The sequence below is a fragment of the Fistularia commersonii genome, chromosome 2 (genome assembly GCF_037954325.1).
Source record: "Fistularia commersonii isolate RoL2024-O1a breed Wild chromosome 2, RoL_Fcom_v1.0, whole genome shotgun sequence".
Lineage (NCBI taxonomy): Eukaryota > Metazoa > Chordata > Actinopteri > Syngnathiformes > Fistulariidae > Fistularia > Fistularia commersonii.
Window position 1 is genome coordinate 22,636,061 of NC_141285.1, and position 23,472 is coordinate 22,659,532.

At 43.9% G+C, this 23,472-nt stretch overlaps 1 protein-coding gene across 4 annotated transcripts; it reads right to left on the bottom strand.

Moving 5' to 3' along the window:
* Positions 1-1,182: 1,182 nt before the first annotated feature.
* On the bottom strand, positions 1,183-22,176 carry pank1a (pantothenate kinase 1a). Of its 4 annotated transcripts, none has more exons than XM_086173495.1 (9): positions 22,160-22,176; positions 21,322-21,620; positions 13,056-13,202; positions 12,321-12,526; positions 11,886-12,139; positions 9,059-9,235; positions 7,516-7,639; positions 6,476-6,601; positions 1,183-6,350 (listed from the first exon to the last, which is right to left on the bottom strand). In XM_086173495.1, exons 2-9 carry the CDS (start codon positions 21,578-21,580, stop codon positions 6,291-6,293), a joined length of 1,353 nt encoding a protein of 450 aa, XP_086029621.1. In that variant the 5' UTR covers positions 21,581-21,620; positions 22,160-22,176; the 3' UTR covers positions 1,183-6,290. The 4 variants fall into 4 exon arrangements, with proteins under 4 accessions (XP_086029621.1, XP_086029611.1, XP_086029600.1 ...); XM_086173485.1 differs by having other exon boundaries at positions 22,082-22,176; XM_086173474.1 differs by lacking the exon at positions 22,160-22,176 and having other exon boundaries at positions 21,322-22,136.
* Positions 22,177-23,472: the final 1,296 nt, after the last annotated feature.

Below are 23,472 nucleotides of genomic sequence, written 5' to 3' on the forward strand. Positions count from 1 at the left end.
GCCAAACTAGCAACCCGGGTGAAGCTAGCTCAACCAGGGAGCGAGGACGCGAACGTGAAGCCAATCTGGAATTTGCATATATAAATATCTTGTTCGTCAATATTTTATCAATTTTAATGAACACTTGGATTAGTGTCCCAAATAAATACTAGAATTAGAGTGTCCCAGACTAGATTTACCCCTTCTTTCAAGTAAAGGATATGTATGTATCTATTGACAAAAGATTAACAGATTAGGAAAATGTATTGGTGTGTGTTAGTGGTGTATCGTTCGCGACTGTAACAGCTCTATGAATCGGCTCTTCGAAGTGAACGACGCGAGCCGGCTCCCCACCAATCAGGAGCCGGCTCCCTTCGAGACGCTTTTTTTTCTCTTGAAGGCGCACGTGATTGGTCAATATGCGTGGTGTCGTCACTGTGTCTGCACGTGGTGTTTCTAAATCCCTATCTTCAGTAGAGACTGCTGATCTTTTTCTTTTTGTTTTACACATTTTAATTTATATTTTTTGCGTGTATTTCAGGAGTTCTGTGTTGTTTCAGTCTGAATTGGTTACAGTGCTTGTATTTTATAGTTTATTTATAGCACTGAAGAGTTAAATTTTTAATTTATTTTTAATTTTTAATTATTTTATTTTGTTGTTTTGCATTTTTTTCAGGGATTCTGTGTTGTTTTTTGACATTAAACTTGTTGAGTGTATAAAAAGCTAAAATTGTTTTGTATTTTATAATTTATTTTTTGTAGATCTGTAAATATTTTAATTTATATTTCATGTGTTTTTCAGGGATCCTGTGTTTCACTTTAAATTTGTTATATATATATATAAAAGCTAAAAGTTTATTCTTGTATTTCATAGTTTATTTGTTGTTGAACTGAAAAATAAATATTTTTAATTTACATTTTATTGAGTCGTGTGTTTTTCAGGGATTCTGTGTAGCTTGACTTTAAGGTTGCTTAGCCGAAAGAGACGGCTCTTTTTAGTGAGCTGAGTCCTAAGAGCCGGTTCTCTAAAAAGAGACGGAATTCCCATCACTAGTGTGTGTGTGTGTGAGAGAGAGAGAGAGAGAGAGAGAGAGAGAGAGAGAGAGAGAGAGAGAGAGAGAGAGAGAGAGAGAGAGAGAGAGAGAGAGAGAGAGAGAGAGAGAGAGAGAGCGAGAGAGAGAAACACATCCAGAGAACATCTCATCCACTTTTAGTTTTATTCCTCTTTAGAAAAAAAAAACTTCATTTTAGTACATACACATTGCACAAAGGTAGAGCCTTTTCTTTTTAGATTTGTTGAAACTCTTGGGTTTTCTTTTTTTTCCGTTTTCAAACCAGAATTAAAAGCAGCAGCACAACTGACGCCAACAACCAGCAGCACTGGGCTTTGCAAAACACTCATCCACAACATCCAGGTCACAAACAAGCCAAAATAAGTGTAATCCAGCAGACAAATAGCGAATAAGAGACAGGTAATGTTAAGGTTTGGACAGATGTTTCAGTCTCAATCAACTTTTGGTTTTGTTCCCGGTCATCAGTCAGAATGTAAGGTTTACTGAAGAAGGGTTGAACCACAGGAGTTAACAGTGAAGTAACCTTATGACCATGTACTTAAATCCAACACACGAGGGTAAACACTGGTTTTCAAGTCTACCGTCCCAGCTCTTTGGTAAAGTCGTGTGATTCCATGCATCTTCTGTTAGCTCTGGGACTTTGGGGGGGGAAAGAAAACCTGGCCCTTGAAAACAGCTGAAACAACTTATCGCAACAGAGAGATTGCTGGTGTAGAATAAATCATATTAATTTTATTTACAAGAATCTCTGTACAATCGAATACGCGACGGGTGAACAAGCCCCGCTCTGCCCTGTCAAGCGTTCCAGAAGACAGCTTTAAAGGCTGTGTGTGTGTGTGTGTCCACGCGGCAAGATGACAAACTCCAGAACATCGGACAAGCAGAAGGTCGCAACCAACTTTCTGTGCCCGTGACCTCTGAGCCACTGGAAGTGGTTCAGCGGGAAACCACTGAAACGCAGTCTTACACGGATCTGTCAGATCTGAAACATCCAAATGAGTCTATCCAACCTTCCGTAGTGTTTAAACATCAATTCAGCAGGAGGGAAATGTGAAGAGGAGGAGGGACTCTGTCTGCGGAAGAAGGAACAAGGTTGCATATCTAAAAAAAAAAAAAAAAAAGGAATTGCATTTAGAACACGAGCCTAAACTTAAGCTTTAGAGACGTTTCTTGGAAGGGATACACTTAGTGGATGAGTAACTGCATAGTCCTGTTGCTTAGATTTCACTATGAATGGCAAACATCTTCCGTTTTTGGTCTGCAAAGTTCTACACGGTACCATAAGACCGTCCGGAGGCTGCAGCTAAATTGGAGGCAGCCACACTGAACGGTGAAATCATACTGTTTGATGCCGCAGATACGATCCTTGCTCAGGATCAGTTTGGATTGCAGTCATTGTTGTGTCGCGCTGAGTCAGCTGCTATATCTGAAAGGAAGGGGGCGGAGGGGGTGGGGATCCCGGTAGGGTTTCCCCCAAACTGCATGATGTAACACTGTTTGCACAGTTTGGTTCTGAGCCGGAGAGAGTAAATAGTAAGATTGTGATTGAGTGTGATTTAAAAAACACAGTGCCCGCAGCTGCTGGTTGAAAATACTCCCAAATGCAGAAGCAATGTCATTCTTGCCCAACCGCATTTCCATTTGAGCCCAACTTTTGGAGGATGCATCATATCCACAGATGTAGGATTAATACAGTCACTCCAAACATATGTTGAAGAATTTGAAGGAAAAAAAAAAAAAAACAAGATTAAAAGAGGCGTTACAGATCCTGCAGGGGCTGCCACAACATTAATGCCATTCATCTATATTTACAATGAGTTACAATAAATAGATTGTGACAAACAGCAGTTTAAAAAAAACAAAACAAAAAAAAGAACGCTCCATAACATAAATAGAGGACCCCCCCACCCCCACCCTTCAGGCTGTTAGTTCGGAAAGAAAATCCTTTGCAAGACAGTAAAGAGAGGGGTTCAAAATGTACAAACTACAATTTAGACACCTCGGAAACGGCAACAACCTGCCTGTTTGAAAATGTCCTTGGCCAGATTTAGCTTCGGGGGTTTGTATTTGGAGGGGGGGGCTGGTTGGGCTAAACCAAGGCAATTAATTTATGAGGTTTGGGGGAGCGCATACCCCAACACACACACACACATAAACAATAAGAGCAAAAAAAAAAAAAAAAAAAAAAATCAAGATGCAGGATGGAAATTATAAACAGACATGCTTTTTACAAAATGTCCCAACACCACATTGCTGCACCAAATCAGAAAACTATCTCAAAAAACAACAGAAATTAAAAATAAACATAGATAAAAAGACACAACTCCAGTTTTCATCATTAATAAGATGCCGCCTTTTTCAGACCGTCGGGAGTTCAAGTACCAAAACAGGGAGAGAGTTAGAAGGCTCTGATGTGCGATAGCGAGAATTATTGTAGCGACATGAAACAAAAACACAATTAATATAAAAAAAAAAAGAAGGATGAAATCAACCTAAATGTTCATGAAAATAAAAACAGATGAGGTGAAAGTCAACAGATTAACAAGAGAAGGAATCACACAGCAAACTGAAGGGCAAACGCGGTGGAGGCAACTGATGTGGGTAAGGGAGGGCTGGCACCGGGGTCTTAAAGCTGAGTGGCACCGGAGACTTTGAGGCTGCGATGAATTCGAGCAAGGCAAAAATAAAAACAAAATAAAAGACAGAAAGAGGGCACTCGCAGAGGAAAGTCAACCTGTCATTAGTAGTAAAACAAGCAGGTTCGGGCGTGCTGCCATTCAAACCCGTCGGCGTCGGGTTTTCGAGCGGCTCACCTAACGGACTGAATGTTCGTCCAGGATTCCAGTTAAAAGGCTGATTGCGCCTAAGACGGAAAAAGCCAATGAAAACACAAACATATATATATATTTATAAATCAAGTGAGTCAGTAATTTCACAGCCAAACTTGTAATAGACGAGAGAACTGTTAGTAGCTGCGATTATTATCATTATCATTATTATTATTATTATTATTTCTGAAGTTGTCAGTCATCCAACAACCCTTTCATGGGTAAACTGAATCCAGACAGATCAGCATAGCAGCAAACACGTTTCATGTCGTGATCAAAGTGTTTTCTCAAGCACTTGACTTCACCAATAAGGATGTTCCATACCGGCAGGACATACATACACATTTTTTTAACTGTCAATATTAAATTACAAATAATAATTTAAATAATCCCTGCCACAGCAGCAACTAGTAAGTGTCTATTAGACTCAGAAGCAAACTAATCAACTGTAAAGTGTGTGTAGTGATGGTTTAGGTGCTTAGTTTTTGACAAGAACATAAAAACAGAGGGATGGGGATGATTACAAGGAGCACATATCTGCTGGGGGAGGGAGGGTGTGAAGGCATGCAGAAAATTGTACCAAAAGACGTAAGAAGCAATGGGCAGAGGGGATAGCACCACCTTGCTTTATAGCTCAGCTGCTTGGACACAAAACAGATATAGAAGGCTGCAGAGGTCTGGGCCGGGGGAGGCGGGCGTGAGGGTCCTTCACATTAAAAAGAAAAGTGGTCCGTTCCGAGAGCTCACTGAAAGCACTGGCAAGACAATAAATGCGTGACCGGGCAGACGGTCTGACGATCCGGTAAAGCCAGGATGTTACAAACTGTTACAAACTGGGATTCTGGAAATGAGATCCACTTTAGCACTTTCAAGTATTTTCTTTTTTAAATATACCTTTAGCGATTGGGACTTAAAATCTCCCATAACTTGCACGCGCTAACGTGAGCACAACCTCCATGAGGCCCCCGACTCCTACAACAGCACGCAAACTGTGCGTCTGAAAAGATAAGAGGCTTCGCCGCGGTTTGTTTTACGTTATCCGCAATTGCACCTCCCGCCATCTGCTTTTTAAAACGCAAGCTCGACTCGCATCCGTCCGGCTTGCTGAAATCCCGACAAAATAAAACAAGATTAAAAGAATCGCATTGGACAAGCAACCGCTGCACGTGTTGTTTCAGTTCAGCCTCTGACCGGCGCTCAGAAAAACTAATTGCGAGCAGAGAAAACAGGATGCAGTTCTTATGTGGTCACGTATTTCTCATGATGGTGCAACCGGAAAAAGGTTGGTCCATTGCGGCGCGGGGGAGAGTGTCACTTTCTGCATCGGAGTGGCTCGAACCTCTTAACACCTGGACTTTTGGAGAAAAGTCACAACACAACACCCAAACAAGGCAGCGAAGGGAGCCAGGTAGGTGTTGATCACGACCCCGACCACAAGTGGCGGGTGCAATAACGCGACCCCTGGAGATAAATAATAACCCGCTCTCCTGAGTCAGACTGGGTCCTGAACCGTGGGGTCGGTTGGTGTCTTGGTCCCGTCATCTCATTCTAAACTCAAGAGAGTTTGGTGGGCGTGTTGCTCGTGTGGTTTGGCGTAACGCAGGCGGCCGGGGGGGAGAGAGAAACTAAAGCAAAGGCCATGAGCGGCGAAGCAATAGACATCATTAAGATTTCCTATCTGAGCTGAAGGTGTCGTACGAATCTCAACAGTTTGGCTTCAGTGCACTCCTTACAAGGCTGTGGCATGCTGGGAAACTTCATGTGTACAGAGGAAAGCAAAAGTCGAGCTTTAGGTTGGCTAACAGCTGTAGTACTGAGCTGCGCGTCAACTAGCCAGTGGTTTCACAGCAGGTGCTTCCTGAGTCGCACCTGTTCTTGAGTCCCTGGTGGTCAAAATGCCCAAGTAGTCGTTCAAGAGTATCTGTACTTGTCTTTTTCATTCTTGGCAGGCATCTTATTTTACAGCGTTGTTTGCACAAACAGTTCCCCAAAGTGGCACAGCCTTCAGGATCAAATGCTACAGTAGCTTTTCACACAAAACACGAACACTCCGTGCCTCCGGACACAGGGAATATAGGAATCAACAGAGCTACTTACAGGAAACTATAAATTAAAGATTACAATATTAAAACCTCCATAATAGGGGGGACTCTGGGAAATTTAGGAGAGAGATGTTACAGGTTATTATCATTATTATGTACAAGTGTAAAATTATTAAAATGGCTTTTCCCAGTTTCTGTGTGTCATGATTAGTGTTATTGTTCCTTTTAGCAGCCTCTGTGAGCGGGACCTTTCGGCGAGGCGAAGGATCGGCGGCGTCACAGCATAGGGAGTTGATGACGTCACAGCGTCGAGGGGAGGGATGACAGTGTCCTGCCGAGGGTCGGCGATGTCTCGACAGCGTTTCCTCTCACGGGTCCTCTGTTGTTTTGAGCAGCTCCATCAGTGCACCCACGGCTCCAAAATAGCCCTGGAGGAACAATGCGATGGGAATGATATACATTACGGGCTTTTTCAATAGTTACCGTGAAGACCAGGATTATACTTGACTTATTGTTTTTCCCTCCTGACTCCCCACTGGTGCCCCTGGCTCACCTCATGTTCAAGAAAGAGAGCTCGTAGTTGTCCTTTCGACCAGAAGTCCATGGCGTAGGCTAGCAGCTTCGTGGAAACCGTGTTGATACGAAGGAAGTTCCCCACAAACACCACACGTTCTATTTTCTGACGACGGGGAGGGGGTGGGAGAAAGACAAGTAAAACCAAATCCATATTGGCAGAGCACGATTAGCTTCTGTGCTAGCAATTTGAATCTAAATGTTAATCATTATTTGTAGCCTGCTCGTTCCCAAGGATGCACGGTGGACACTTGCAGCAAAAAATTTATAGGCCTTTTGAACAAGCTGCTAAAGTTGGTGAAACTGTATCTTTAAACAGTTCTAACAGAACTACAGCAAAAGGTCGTTGCACACACGACAAAAAGCAACAGTGTTTCTGCAGTGCGCTCCTGACTCCTGTGATGAATTCCACTTGCAACCAGCTCAAAAAAAAGCTGCAAAGCCACATTCATTCCACACGGTGGCGCTGGATATCTGCAGTTGTAGCTACCGGGTTCCACTTCAAGTTAAAGCAGGGGGCATGTCTACCGTTTGACAACAAACATTCTGGGTGAGTGCATGAGCAGGGTCTGTACGTCAGGAAAACAGAATTTGACTACTCAAAGTGGCCGGATGAAATAAAGTGAGACCGTCACAATGCACTGATGTGCAAATACAGCGGCATGTCACTTGTGCGGATTTCAAATGTTCAGCTATCTCTGAGACGACTCTTCAGATCAGTTAAGTCTATTTATACTCCAGCCTGTTTGCCTGGGAGAATTAATTGAGAATTCAATATAGATCCTCACACGAACCCTGCACTTGCAAGGAGGACAAATGATCAATCGAAACCCCCCACAGGTTGAACCCGGAGTGTGTTTGTGTGTTTTCTGCCGCAGCTCTGTGTGCAGTGATAGCCCTGTACAATGCTGCTTGATCGCCATGTCACAAGGCAACACTGTAAAGAAGCTCACGGCACACAGAAATCACCATTGGATACCGGAGTCGGCCTAAAACCGAGGTCAGCGTGTGCGTTTATACCTCGTTGACGGCGCACATGCGTGCAATGGATCCTATGTTGTTCGTGATGGTGACCAGCGTGGCTCGGGCCAGGTCTTCCTTGCTGATGCTGTCTCGCTTCTCCTTGCTCATCATGTGACCAAAGCTGAATGAGAGGGCAGAAAAAAAGAAGAAGAGTTGTTTAAGGGACAGACAAACACACACACGAGCACTGCTGCTATAAGCATGAAACCCAAAGAAAAGGTCATATTGACCTTCAGGAGAGATAGAGATTGCCTGTTTTTCACCGAGGGTGCTCAGCTTTCTTTAAAAAAACAGAACACTGTCTCAAGGTGGAGATCACACCTATGATCTGTGCTGATAAAAACCTGTTTTTCACTTTGCTTTATGGGTCAACCTTTGAACGCTGTGCTGCAGATTTACTGTACACATCCCTTGGCCTAGATTTACCAGCATAGGGGTTCTATTACTATCATCATTGCCCCTGAACAGGAAGCTGGCATACAAAGCGAAAATATTTCTCAGTGTGTAATAAAGGTAAACATCTACATTTACAGATCACTTTTAATGCGCTTCACTCTGGCCAGACGCGCACACACACACACACACACACACACACACACACACACACACACACACACACACACACACACACACACACACACACACACACACACACACACACACACACACACACACACAGAGTAGGCATATGGACAGCAGGAGTCAGGAATGGAACTGCTGACCTCAGAGGAGCGACGACACTACCAAATGAGCGACAACCACCATCGGCATATCCAATCAAAATTAGGCAATCAAAATAAAAAGATAAAAACAACAGCTTTCAGCTAATTGAGCTCATTTGCACCACTTTGCTTCAGTATCATTAATTTGGAAAAATAATTCTGTTGAATTTAAGGGTAGTAATATTGACAGAGGGTCAATGATGGACACATTGATCATGGGGTTTGTTGAACTGCGGCTACCCTCGCCATCATAAATCTCCTATCTGGGACTGCTTGTCATTGCTAACGCATACGTGCTAAAACTCAGTTGGTTTTGGCGACTACTTCACAAACTGTTAGTCAGACTGTAGTAGATATAATTTCCTCTATTGCTTCTCTTTTGCATGCCACATTATTTCTGTGCAGAGAATTCCCGGCTCACCTCCAGCACCTAAAATCACACGTTAAAGTCAGCTTTATGTCCGGTACACTGAAGGGGACAGATGCAGTGAGCCTGGGTGGCAAATCCAAATGACCCAGCTCTCCTTGTCCCAGGTCACTGGACCATCATTAGGCTAGAAACGTTATTCCAAACCCTGGCTCAGGGGGAACTCTGGTCTTCTTTCAGGAAAACAAACAGTATTTCTGTTTGAGAGATAAACCTGACTGACAGCTCCACCTCTTACTTGTGTGGTATCGGCTCGAGGGCCAGAAGTTGGCCGTTGACAGATGATGCTGTCCTGCAGCACTATGGAAAATGGAGGCTCAAATTTCAGTATTTCTCAGCCTCTAGTCCATTGGGTATTTTTCTCATCTTTACCAGCTATCCTAACTCTCACCTGGATGCCACGGCGGACCCTTGGAGGCCAAAGCGCTCGTAGTCTCCCCCGTAGATGTCCTTCACCAGTTTGTCCACATTGGTGGAGTCACCCTTGCTGGCCATTTCCAGTGCCTCCTCGAATGTCTCGCAGCCCGTCAGCAGGCAGCAGAGGCCCAAGAATGTTCCACCTCCAAGACTGGGGAGATGGATCGAAGGTCGAGGAAAGACAAGAGAAGGAAGGAGGAAGTAAAGTAAGAATTAGATTTGAGTACGACAACTTCTCAAGCCAACCAGGACATCGGATAGCGGGTTTGAGTTCCAACTCGGTCGTTGAATCTTAAAGAACATGTACTTGTTGACCTGCGTTCAACAAAGAGTTGCGTCGCCAAGAACACAACAGGAGCAGAAGCGAAGACCATAAAAATGCCAAAGCCAACAGCGCACTTCCCAAATGCATGCTTTACTGTAGACATCACAAGTGACAGCAAGTATTACATGACTGTTAGGTATTCTGGTGGCCAAACATCCAGCGAGCTGGCAGACAATGGAGACATGGGGTCGCGTATCAAAGCGTGTGAATGAATGCGTCCAGCAGAAGTGATTATGGAAAATCTGTGGTATTAATGGTATTTTCAGCTGAGGAAAAAAAAAAGAAAGAACTGCACTCTTTGTGGCTGCTGTTTTCAAAGTCAAGAGGAGCACAGCGTGGAGGTACATGTGTTCCTAAAATGACTCCACATATTTACAGTTTACTCGCAGCATTAGTTCAATGAAGCTTGAAATTTTTATACTTGTTTTCTTACGCCACCATTTGTCCCAAACAAATTCTTCCATACAATTCATTCTTGGGACAAAACAATCACGGCTATCAGTGAAAACATTAGATTTCCACGACCAATATCTATGTATAAATACTATCATAGGCATAACATTGTGATTGATAAGAAGTAGAAAACACGAACATGCTTTGATAGTGATATCGGATGTGATAGAAAATTAACAACTTTTAATTTCAAACTTAAATCTACAAAGAGGGGCTTGAGGCTGAAAAATCAAAGGATACGAAACCACACACATTCTAGGCCGCATGCACACGCACACAAACAGACATGCACACACACTAACACGCGCACAAACACCTACGTGCCCGCGCGCACACACGCACACACACACACACACACACACACACACACACACAGATTAGCTTGTTTCAGAGCAATGTGACAGATGGAAATGAAAGCGTCACACATACACACACTGATGTCACAGTGAGATGGTGAAAAAAAAAAAATCAAAATAAAATTAATTAATCAATTAATAGAAAATAAAAAAAACAGACAGGAGTTAGAGATGAGTGGCGGTGGCACAGCAAAGCAACAATTGAACACGAATGCACTGTGGTTAGTTGGTTTTCAGGTTTAAATGGGGGAGGGAGACAGATAACCAGCGGTTATGAGCTGAAGCATATATCAAATGCAAAATGGTATTTTACTTGACTGACAGATCTACGAACAACTTTCGATTATCTAATCTGAAACTAGTCCGTGCTGTTATGTAACCACGACGGTACACAAGGTGATATTAGATAACAAACGGTAGGGATTTGACCGCCTGACTCAAGCCCGTCGTGCGAAATCACTGTATCTATAACTTTTTAAACACCTTCACCTTTCACACATATAATTACGACCAATCCATTTGGAGTCAGCGAATAATTTATTGCAGACTGTTTTGAAAGTTTGGGACTGTCAGAAAGAAGGGAGCATAAGTTTGAAATTGGATTGTATTTGAGTAGCTACTTGTCTGTCTCAATATTCCTTGAAACTTCAGCAATGGAGTCCACGGGTAAAGGCGAGCATTCTGCCGATCACAGGACTGTCACATGTTTGTGGAGCGAGGGCAGAAGTCCAGTCCCCAAAAAACAAAGAATATGTACATAAGTGGCCACTAATAAATGATCTCCATTTTTTGTATTGCCTTCATTGTAGATCACATTCACGCGTTCAGATACCGATGTAGGTAGAGCTGCAAAGCCAGGCACAAACCATACCATCGGGAGAAACTGGGGGTTCAGGGTCTTGCCCAAGGTTGCTTCAGCGAGCATACAGCAGGAGCTGGGGATCCAAAGCCTGCTCTTTCAGCAACTGTCATATATTATATGACAACCAGCCTGCAGCATCCCCATTTCCCATACTTTTTATTCATTCTAGACCAGGTGAATCATCTCACAACAATGTCCTTTTAGACAACAAGCCTCCAGGAAGGTAATGGGGACATAAAAAAGAGAGATTTGGGGGAAAAAACAAAATCCCACAGCAGTGACCGACATTTGAACATGCCAAACTCCCACATTGCTTAGATGCCACCATGTCGGACATGTGAAGGACCGTGACTTCCAGGACATAGTGCTAGCAGGTAGAGGAGTAGGGCCAAAGTGACAGGTAGTAAACAAGAAAAGCAAGCCTCAGCAGCCCTATGGCAAACACGCCAATGGGAAGAGCATGCAACAACACACACACACTCGCAGAGGGATGTTAGCTTCCTTGAGCTATTTTAAGGCTACAGGTGACACAACTGATAATTATCTATCAGATAATCATCAGCATGAATAATTTTATCTGCATATTTGAAATTGTCCCGTCAGCAACTGATCATGCCATAAGGAGAACAAACTCTTTTACAAATTCTGTGGTCCAAATTTATTCAGCGTGATGAGATATTGTGATGTTTCGTAATTATTTTGAAACAGATTACAGTCAGCTCCAACCGATTTCTTGAAACGGTTGCTTTTCCGTTTCCCGTTGACAGTGTGTATAAACTGGCCGGGACGCGACCCTCCTGCTCACCTGGTCCCGGTCACCCGCTTGTAGTTGTTCTCTGAATACACGGCCAGTATTGAGACCCCGGAGCCGATGTTGACCAGCAGCATGGGGAAGGGGTTGTCCAAGGTGCAGGGCTTTTTCACGCAGCTTTGGGTGTCCGACGGGTTCTGGAAGTAGTAACACTCTGGGTGGCCGTTGAAGCCCATCCCGTCGACAAAAAGCAGGCCACGAATTAGACAGTCCAGCTCGTCCAGCTTGAGCAGCTCCAGGTCGGCCATCTGCGGGGATATTAAGTATATAAAACACAAAAGCAACCAAGGCAGGGTAATACGTCCTTTATAATATCTATTGTCTGTGAGAGAAGGAAATTTTCACCTTGTGCTAGAGGGCCAAACTTTCAGGGACGGTTGAGAGGCTCGTACAACAACCCCACATTCTCCGGACATGCAGAACACTCACCGTGCGGAAGTCGTTCTCGAACTTGTACGCCCCGCCACCGGTGGCGCAGAGCGTGGTGTGCAGGCTGGAGAAGTTCTTGTCACGTCCCATCTGGATGAAGCGGGGCATGGCCTGCGTCGGGAAGCGAATGAAGTGCAGGTTCCCCGTCCTGCCGCACATGGTCAAGTTCCTCAGCTCCAGGTGGACGTCACGCACCCCTGTTTTACCTGGTTCAAGGCAAATGTTTGCGTTATGGAGATTAAGTGTCTGGGAGGAATGTCTATTCAAAAGACCTTTAAATGCAGGGTTGGATAACAAACCATTTCAAACAGACACACTGGACAGACAGGAACTCATGTAAAGAGAATCTTTCCTTTGGGATTTGGAGCCATCCATCCATCCATTCATTATCTCTACTTCCTGCTTCTTTGAATTTAATTCAAATTTGAGATTTTTTTATGGAAACAGCGAACGTTGGCAGTGAAAGTTACGGTCGTGCGAGGTGCTGGTTCTTTTACATGTTCATGTCTCGCTTTTTTGGAGTCAAGACGTCACAGAGCAGGGAAGCCAAACGCCTTCGGTTCAGGGTAAACAAGAAAAGCAGCTCTTTAAAGTTCAGAGAGGGAACGGTTCATTCCAGTGTCACAAATTCATCCAATCAGATGCTCCATACATCCTTGTACGGTTAAGAGAATACATCAGAACTCCTCAGTAACCTGGGGGTGACAGTGCACGTCTGCATGTGTCTGGACTTACCATAGGCCACATTTGAGGTGAGGTAGCGGCGGATGGATTTGAGGTTCTCCACTTCCTCTTGTTCTTCTTCTGCAGTTATGTCCACTGGCTCAAAGTACACCAATTTGACCAACGTGCCGCCGATGTCCATGCCAAACCAGGGAAACGCTGGCGGGGAAAAGACAACAGAGGCACTTATCATTTTATAATTCTTTCAATCTAAAGTAACATGAAGTTCAGATTCATGGCGAGACACAGGGGAGAAAATGGGGTGACAGAAGATCCCCCTTTTCCGCAGAGCCTTTTAGATGTCTCATCCTCTACTACAACATTAAATCTATGTTTTTCCAATATTCTTACAAAATCTTCGAACCATGCTAATTAAATACGAATTTTGTCTCGGCACAGGGTTTATTTCTGCAATTTCGGTGCTGTTTTTAGCGGTCACCTGTACGTATTTTGATATCCTTTGGACGAGCGGGTAGAATTTCAAAGGTCTACTCGAGCTCAGTGAGGTTAATCTTTAAAATCTGAGCATTACATTTAACAGATATGGAGAGACGGTGAGGTTACTGTGGGTCAAATCACCCTGTCGTATCTTCTGTTTTGACAAGTTTAACATTACAATCACTAAGGGAGGAGAGACAGCGAGGGCCAAGCCTGTGGTGCCTCATTCCCAGACGGACCAATCAGAGCGTCCCATTTGGAACAATATAAACCTTGTGCACAAAAACACACGATTGACGAAACACGCGGTGCTATTCTGAAAAGAGGCAACAATCCACAAATGGACATGTGTAATCCACATATTTAGGGCTTGGTAACAGTTCGGCTTCAGCTGTTAGACCCAACAGCTACATAAGCTGGCAGGTTCTGTGCATTAAGCAGATAAGCAGCATTGTAATGCATTTAAAACAAGCCCTGGCATTTAACTGCATGTTTTTGGCAATAAACGTCTCCACATGACCGGCGACTTAGAAACCTGTCCCCGGTACTTTCACGTCTCTGGCATGATGATCAGAGGACGTGACCAATTCCAAACAGGCTAATGAACAGATCTATTCTGTCCGGCCCGAGGAGGCAAAGTGCGCTCATAAGGAATTCACAGAGAAAAGCCCACACTGACTTCCTTTAGGTTCAGGGTGTTGTTAATGTATGAACGTTACAACATCGTTGCTTGGATTCCATTCTGTGTGGAATCTCCATGTTCCGTAAAGAGTCTCCCAGCTTAATGATGAATGGTTTCATTTCACTTTCCTGCTTGTGAAATGCTGCTGATGTTGTCAAAGAGTTTCAGGGTCTTGCCTGCTAACTGTTACACGACTTCTTGTACAATCTACACATTTTTAGGGTACGTCTTTGGGAATTTCTCCATCATCTTGAAGGAATATCCTAGCAATTTCTTTTACTAATTCACTGATTAGCTTTTGGTGATTTTAAGAAACAGTAATAAAGAACACTGTTTGGCCGAGCTGTATTTACTCCCCACATGTGAATCTAACTCAACTCAAAAATCAAAGCAGACGTTCCCACTTCCTCACGTTGGGACTTCCAGAATAGAAGAAGATACAGAGCTTTAGCTTCAGTTTCAAAGTAGACTTTTAAATAAGCCTCAGCTTGTAAACAAACCAGGGGTTGGGGTTTTAGGACATACACACATGCAATTTGATAACTGGACTCCAATTCCCGATGATAAGACTCCCATTATCCCACAAAGAACCCTATTTTTTGACAAAAAAATCATAAATCAAGTCTCATGTCAATAACACTGGGCTGCAGTCAGTCAACGAATATATGAAACAATACTGCCTTTTTTTTAATGATTACAAATAGTAACAATATAATGCATGAGAGTGTACTGGACAGGTCAAAGATGGAATCCTAAAGCGCATGCTGGCTGGAACCACCAGCTGCCTCCTGACGTTAGTGTGAGCCACTCTACACCTCCAGCTTCTCTGTTACAGTGAGTGGTGTTTGACTCCCTTCAGCCCCACACCCCACCCTCATTGTTTGGTTGACTTCTGTTACCGTTACCCCTCACCTACTGACCCTATCGCCCATATCTGTAAACACTGGCCGAAATATAAGTGGTCAGGAACTGAAAATGTATTTAAAAAAAGATAAAGGGTTTAGACAAACCAAAATACGACACGACAGATGACTGAATAGAAGAAAAAGGGGAAGTCGGTATGGCGAAAATCTGACGTGAAGTCAGAATTGTCAAAATGCGCCTCTTTCGTCAGCGCTCGGAGATCTATTCTCTGTCTGAAACCAAACCAAGCATCAGGTCAGCACAGACGCCTTGCTATGATTTTCACTTCAATATCAATACTCCTGACACCATCACTGTTTTGAACTGAGTGAATCTTCAGGTAAAGGATGGAAACCTCCAGGTGCTACTCTGACCAAAAGTAATACCTCTCTGTTCTGTTACAGACTACTGTTTTCAAATACGAAACAAAAGGTAACTTCACAGTGGACGATGCGCTTCTTTGAAATCCTCTCCCAGCCACTCATGCCATGAACGGCACACAGCATACATCCATGTATCCATGTATTGGAATTAGCGCAAACAGTCCAACAAGCCAAAGGTTAGACTGACCAGGAGTCAGGCTGGAGAGAGTCTGTATGTGAAAGGTACCCTGCCTTGCACTGACTCTCCAAAAGGCAAGACACAAAGGTCTGTGTGGATTAGCGCCGCTAGCCGTTTCTATGAAATTTGCAATTGCTCAAGCGTTAATCTCAGGTTTCACAGGGTAGATTGTTGTGTGTTACTACATCGTGCACAAAGCATAGGACGAGAACAACACTTGGGACGCCATGTTTATGTGATAAGAGCGAGGCCGATAAACATTGTACGTGCGGCTGAATGCGCCGCATTACATCATAGCAATCTCTGTGTTCTCTAACTGGTGTTTAGTGTTAGCCTTTAAAAAAATATTTATTCATGAATTCTCACTTCGTCTTTTAAGGCAGAAAGAAACACAAAGATTGGATTGATAATAAATGCAAAAATGTTACAAAAAAGATTATAATTGTTCCGAAAAATGCATTTGATTTTAGATAATTGGTGTTAGCACCCTGTTCAGGACATTATGAAAGACATATTACTAAACCTGACAAAATCATTATCTCTCAACATCAACATGGTTAGTTTCACCTTTTTCAGGAAGAAAACAGCGTGACCATGAAAGGTTTTCTGGGGGATTTATCAGTGCAATTTCTTTTTGTGTGAAAATTCTGGTATGTAAACCTGACCAGCTTTACAAGTAGAAAGCACATCCTGTAATTATACTCCCATTTACACTGTATTTTACTTAAAACAACCTGTAAAACAAATAGGAGCTTGCCCCGGGCACTTTTCTTGGCCACTTTATTTTCCATGACAACCAAAGGAGGAGCCGTCGTTGTTTGTCCTACTTCAAGTTTGACAGCCGAAGTGGGTCGCGCTCAGCCTCGGTCTGGCCTCCTTTGCTATGCCTGCACGTCTAATGTGTTTAACCTTTAGAAACTTTTACTGTATTTTTGGCTTAAAAAAAAAAACAAAAGCTAAACAAATACAACAGCATGGGCATCATCCTGATGACAGCGGAATAATGATGGACTTTGCAAATGAATGTCAACAGGGAAAATCTTGGCGAGAATTCTCAAGACATGGGACAATTTACATCGGAGTTCTATGCTAAATGCTGTTGAGTATGAATATTACACCTTGGCTTCTAGACTCTGAATGTTGACTGTAAATATTACTCTGATAGGTGATAAGAGAATTAATTCAGTAGACATGCATTCTCTCTTGAAAATGTATTTGTTAACCCAAAGTCAATTATGTTCAATTTTAAACCTAGTGGTGAACAGGGGCAATATTTTCTTAGATGCATGACGCTACTGTGTAACTTCTGTATATGTGTGTGTCTTTGCTTGCAGGTGTGAGTGTACGGCACGCCGCTTTTGAGTTTTCAGCCTGATGGTCAGGAGCAGTGACAAAACACAATGCCAACGCCAACTTGTCATGCCGGCAAAGCACAGCATGATGCTGTGCTATTTTGCTTTCTACATCTGCACATCAGGGACGTTCGACGCGTTGGACTTAGCATCTTGCCGAGAAGTGGACCGATCCTTTCCCAGATTTCAGGGACCGAAGTGTAAAGCACAGGAAACTTTATTTGAACATATATTGCAAATTATAAATACTTTGATAGATGAAAGAGCATCAAAAGGCAAGCAAGGGAGCCTCTTTGTTTTTGAAGAATATTTAACAGATATATATCTTTGTGGAGTTTCAGAGGGAGGAAGAGGGTTTTGTTAGGCCCGCACCTACACCCTCTACCCACTCAGAGAAACAGGTTACCTCCAGCCCCAAACCATCCTCATGGTGGAGGTTGGTTTGAAGCGGTTAAAGGTAGAATATTGACATGGCCCAAAGCAATCTTTTCAACCTACATCCGTATAATTGCTGGTTAATCTCTTACTAATTTGTCGTGCAGGGCTAAAACTACGTGTAATACATTGGCAGGAATCGTGTTTTGCCAAACAATCCCAGACTCAAGACATGTAAAAACAAAAACAAACAAAAAAAAAAACAAAAGGTTGTGAGGCAAGAGAAGAAGAATTACAAATCAAAAAAAAAAAAGGAGAAGTGTAATTTTCGTACATCAGGCCCCTTTCCCCCTGTAACAGTCGACCCCAGGGCCACGCAACTTTTCACAAGTCTGGACTATTTCGGGTCACCAATGAACCTCCTGCATGTATTTGGACTGTGGGAGGAAACCTGAGAACCCGAAGGAAACCTGCGCAGACACAGGGAGAACATGCAAACTCCGGGCGGAAACTCCCCAGGTCAGATTTGAACCAGGGACCTTCTCGTTGTGAGGCAGAAGCTCGAACCATGACGCAAGCATGAAATAAAAACCTTTCTCGAATGAAAAATATATATACTGCAGGCAACTTGCACAAAAACACATTCAGATTGTTCATCAAATCTGAATTTTTCTGAAATGCGCGCATCTAGCCTAACAACAAAAATCAAATTGGAGTAACACCCGGCCTCCCATCCCCCAGGCACGGGCCTCGCCCCACCTCCAAATCGGGCTCACTATTTTTTGGTTTCACGTTAGTGCCTCTGGGAGCGACAAATAATGAAAACAGGCAAAGCCCATTTTCAGGTTGCAGGAGGAAACTAGTTGGGCAGCCCAGCTGGAGGTCAGCCCCCTCACCAGAGCACAGAGGACACTGATCAAAGCACGCAACTGCCCGAGAACTAGATTAAACTCACAGACTTAGACTATTGTCGCTGATGAGCCTGGAAAATGAGACCGCATGTTTTGCTTTTCGATGAAGTGAAATTTGGACACGATGTTGGTGTGATATATCCTGAGCAGCCCCACACTGTCAGAAGCTGGAATTCGCTGCAGAAAAATATTGCCTGACAACATGAGCTGAAGTGATCTGAACAGTCAATGACAGTCCAATAATTCCAAATTTGGAGTTTGCAAACCTTTGCAACTTTATAACTTACCCTGGGGGGGTTGAATAACATACTGATGCTCTAATTCATTGCATTGTGTACTCTTTGCGCTGTCCACATTTTAATAGGGCTTGACCAAGAACATCAGTAGGACTGCACTTTTCCCTCTTGAATTACACAAGGATTACAAATAGCCTTGAAATTCATCAAATATTGCAGAATCAGTAGATTTTCATTACAAGCTAAGAGTAGCGACAACTGTATTTTGTGATTTCGAAATAAAGTGACCATCAAAGAATACATCTGTTCATGGTCTGTTGAAATGTTTGAACAACAAGCAAGCAATTGATTCTCATTAGGGGCTTTTAAAAGTAAAAGATAGTGTTCAATAACTATATAGCATTTAAAAAAAAAAAAAGGGTCGGCTCTGCCACATGATGAACCTGCTGGTTCAAATGATAATTTTCAATTTAAAACAGACAGGTGTGAGAACACACACAAATGGAAGAGAAAATGGGATAGAAATCTTTAACATCCTCAAACCCGGATCATAAAACAACTCCAAAAGCATTATTGTGAAAAAAAAAAATCCCAAAGGGGAACACATTCCAGGGGTTGGCCCATGGTGGGGGAAAAGCTCAGGGGGTTATCCAGGTTTATCTGGACGGCTGGCCTCCATCCAAGAATAACACATTCATAAATGAAGAGGAGCTCTGACTGGACAGAGGAAATGCCCCCTTAATTTTGTATTCTGGGTTTATATCCATTCATATACCTGAGAATGCTTTGTGTCTCTCTATGTGGAGCAGTGTATCAAAATGAGACCGCAAGAGTATCTGCTAACTGGAAACGCTTCAATACAATTCTGTTCCGCGACTTAGACTCATCTTATTGTGTCTGATATTTATTACGTATTAGAATACATCACTGATAGCATAATTTTCTTCTTCGTACCCTCTACTAACCTCAGAAAAGTACATACTTGAGTGTATGTCCGAATGATTATGTCATATGAATGACAAATTCGGGTTGAATGGGATGTTCGGGGTTTTTTGAGTGCAGAACAGGGAAATGTTAAGTTGTAGAGGGAAACCTCCCTGGCTCCTAAATGTCTTTTCATAGCCTGGATATGCATGGATATGACTACGTGTCTGACATTGACAAAGACTATGGATCAAATACTACATGCAGTTTGCTAATGTATTTCATATCACATCTGTGGCTGTAAGAGTGGGGTGTAACAATTTAAATACTCAAAGAAAGTTGGTTAAAATCCGAATTAACACTCTCCCGTCCATCTCCTGATCTTTACTGATAATAGGTTTCATGAGCTTGTAACTAAATGTTGTCCATTTGAACTCAAAATGCAGTGCTCTGCTATTTCACCTGTCCCATGCTGACCCCATGATAAAAAAAGCTAAGACTGAAGAGTGAACGAGAAACTGTCAAGTGCTTACTATGTGGCTTATATGATGTAAAATAACATATGTGTTGAATTGCAGTAACTTTTTAAAATCATTTTTGTCTCGTGTGAACCAGCGAGGTGAGGAACAGTATCTCCATCTGATAGAGCTTGCATTACAAGAGGGGAAAATATGTAAAAATAGATAGAAATAAGTAAAAATAGAAATAGAGACATTTTGACGGATGAAACAAATACCGAAATTACATCCGCAGTTTTTACATCTGTCGTGATAAACTTCTAACCACTGTGTGCAATGATGTTGGGAGAAACACTGATTGTCTTAACAACCGGCTGTTAACCTGCAGCTGATAACTCCAGGAACATTTCCAGGCAATCTGAGCAAGTTTTGCTCCGACAGCAGCTCTAAACCAAAACAATGTCTTTGCCTGAATGGTATCCAAGAGTCAAAAATGTGAAGAATTAAATGCCACTTAAAGAAAGGGGCAGCTGACAGAAAAACCCTTTTAACCAAGTGTTAGTCTGGAATTCTTGCACAGTGGGTAATATTGTCATGACAGGTCAGACCAAAGCATTGACTTCGACATGCATTGAAAAAAAACAACTTAGCACGTGGATTTATTTAGATCATTATTATTTTCTTACTGCTTTTTATAACCATAAGAACCGACATAGACTTACCAGGTTTCTTTTCACTTATGAGTTTCATAGTGAGGCAAAATATCAATCGGCAAAAAATAAATAAATAGCGAAAAATACAGAAGAAGTCGTAAACAAAGCAGGTAGGGTAAGTTTTCAGTCCGGTTTGAATATCAGAGCTCGTAAAGCTACTTAAAAAGGCCGCTTTTTGTACTATCCTGTGTTGATACTGCAAAGTTTTCAGGATGATCCCCACTCACATCACCCGAAAGGCTCGGTAAATAAGAGGGCCGGGCGTCGGCCGAGAGGCCCCGCCCCAAAACCCAAACTCGAGCGCCAATTGGTCGGGTCAAGCCAAGCCCACTTATCAGGAGCTTTTTCACCACCGCGTCTCGACCAATCACGGGCCGAGTAAATGCAGCCGAGGGGTTCAGGCAGGCAGAAGAGGGTCTCCCTGACAACGGCAGGTTTGATGGCCAGACGAGTTATTAACCCCACAAGAACGGATTCGCTGACAGCCGGAAGGCGGTGTGACGATAGAGATAAGGGTGAAATGGCTGTTAAAGTGTTATTACACTTTAATAATGCCGGGTGCAGGAATGCAACGACCCGGCGCGACTGACAGCTACACTTGCCCCCGCCCGTTTGTACTGTAACACCATGAATCAGGAAAACTGGGCAGAAATCCACACCCCAAAAATCGAAACTGCCGCTGGCAGCAAACACACGTTACCACCCGAGATCGATCTCCCACTTACGGGGTCTGTGTCGTCGCACCGACTCCGTCCTCCGCCGTAGCCGGCACCTTTTAGCCGGGGAGCCGTTGCACTCGGCATCCTCCCCGCGGTGCAGATGATGGAGGCTCTCGAACGTGCTGCTGTTCGGTCCGCCGCCGCAGCAGCCGCCGTTCGCCGCCACGACGACGTGCCCGTGGAACCCCCTTGAGCTCTGGCCGTTGCTGACATGGAAGGGTCCCGACGCTCCTTTCTTGTCTACCATCGACTTTGCTTTATCCATGACGGCAGCTAGCGTAGCCTAGCCTAGCTTCCCTTAGCATCTGAGGAGGGGGGAGGAAAAATGAGAAACGGAGCTATGCTAGTTCCGGCTGGCTTGCTAACGTTAGCCCCGCCTGTAAGCTAGGTTGTGCTGACAGCCGGCCGCGCGGCTAACGCGTCCCCTTTCCTCCCCGCAAAAAAACATGCACACAAACGCGTCACTAGAGTCTTACGATAAATACAACGCGTTTCTCCGCGAAGAGACGGCGGGTAAAGCGTTACGAAAACTCGGGGTTTCCTTCGAGGTCACTCGCGGTCACCCCGCCTGCATACGGGTCCTGGCTGCTACGTCACGGCAGCTCGTGCGACCGACGGCCCAAACCCGTTCACCTCCACCGACCGGTTCCCTCCTTCTTATTCTCCTCCTTCTCTTTCTCCTTCTTGTTCTCCTCCGTTTTCTCTCTCCCTTCTTTCTTTACGCTAATAAAACATATTTCACACACGCAGGTGTCGAACGCCCCACCGCGGTTCGTGGGCGTGACGGTACAGGGCAATCAGCGCAGCTGCAGAAGCGGCGGCGGCGTCGTCGTCGTCGGTGCACCTCCAGTCCTCCTCTCCTCTTCCCTCCTCCTTTCCTCTCCTCCTTCTTCTTTCCTCTCCTCCTCCTCCTTTCCTCTCCCGATGTGCAAACAATACCGCCTGTCAACGCACCCCGTCCACTGAACTGTAGTTAACCCGGCGTCTGCACGCTCCAACGGAGGAGGCGTACGCGTCCCCCAGACCGTTGCTGCTGCTGCAGGGGCGCCTGCAAAAAACAAAACAATAACAAAAACAAACAATAACAAAACGCCGCTGCAAAAGCTTCGGGTTCTGGTGAAAACGGTCAAAAATGATGATAATGGGGGGAAGAAAAGGTCGAGTAAGAGCAAGGTGCAACAGTAACCGCGACCTGGAGAGCCCTCTGTTTAAGGTGACCCAGGCTGGGTGCAGGAGGTAAAGCCACTGATAAATACAGTTATCTGTTTATCTCCCTAAACGATGGCCATAAAAAATCAATTTTCGAATTATCCTCCATGGATTATGCACCTCACGGACTTTGGACCCAGTGCATTTGGATTCGATCTCCACTTCCAGGCTACTCCCTAACAATGTGTGTACTTTTGTGCTTCAGAGGCTCATCTTACTACCGTGACCCTCACACACAGACACACACAGACACACACGCACACGCACACACACACATGCATGCAGAGGACACACCGTGTTGGGCTTGCGCAACGTTAATCACGGGTGCTTTGTGAAGATCATGCGTCTCCATCGTCAGAGAGGTGTTATATTAAAAATAAAACCTATATGGAAAAAAAAACAAAAAACTTTGTCATGTGCAGCTGCAGACACATTTGGCTGGAGTGCTTCCTGGTGCCACGGCTCCACTTTGTAACACCCAAATAAGATATCAAATTTAATTGTGAACTTCACCGTAAAGCAGTAGCGGTGGATAAAATGGCCCATCGCTACCTTGATCTGCAGAACATCTAATGTGACTCACTCCTGATCCTCTCCATGGTCCTCACTCGCAGAGAGAAACCTCCACATCTTCATCCCTGCTGCCTCCTGTCTTCTCCAACCTTCCTTTAATTCTGTCCAAGTCTCATTTATCAGGGATGCTGTCATTATTTGACTTACTCATGACTAAGAGTATCTACAGCTAGATTTCAAGAGCAGAATCATTCATTTTGTTTACCATACAACCATTCATCCTGTCACCCTCAAGTGGACAATGCAGGGTCCTCAATGAACCTCCTTCATGTTTTTGGACCGTGATAGAAACCCCTCGCAGACACGGGGGAGAACACGGAGACTCCATATAACAAGAGGGTTGAGGTTCAGTCCTGTCTTTCTTGATGTGAGGTG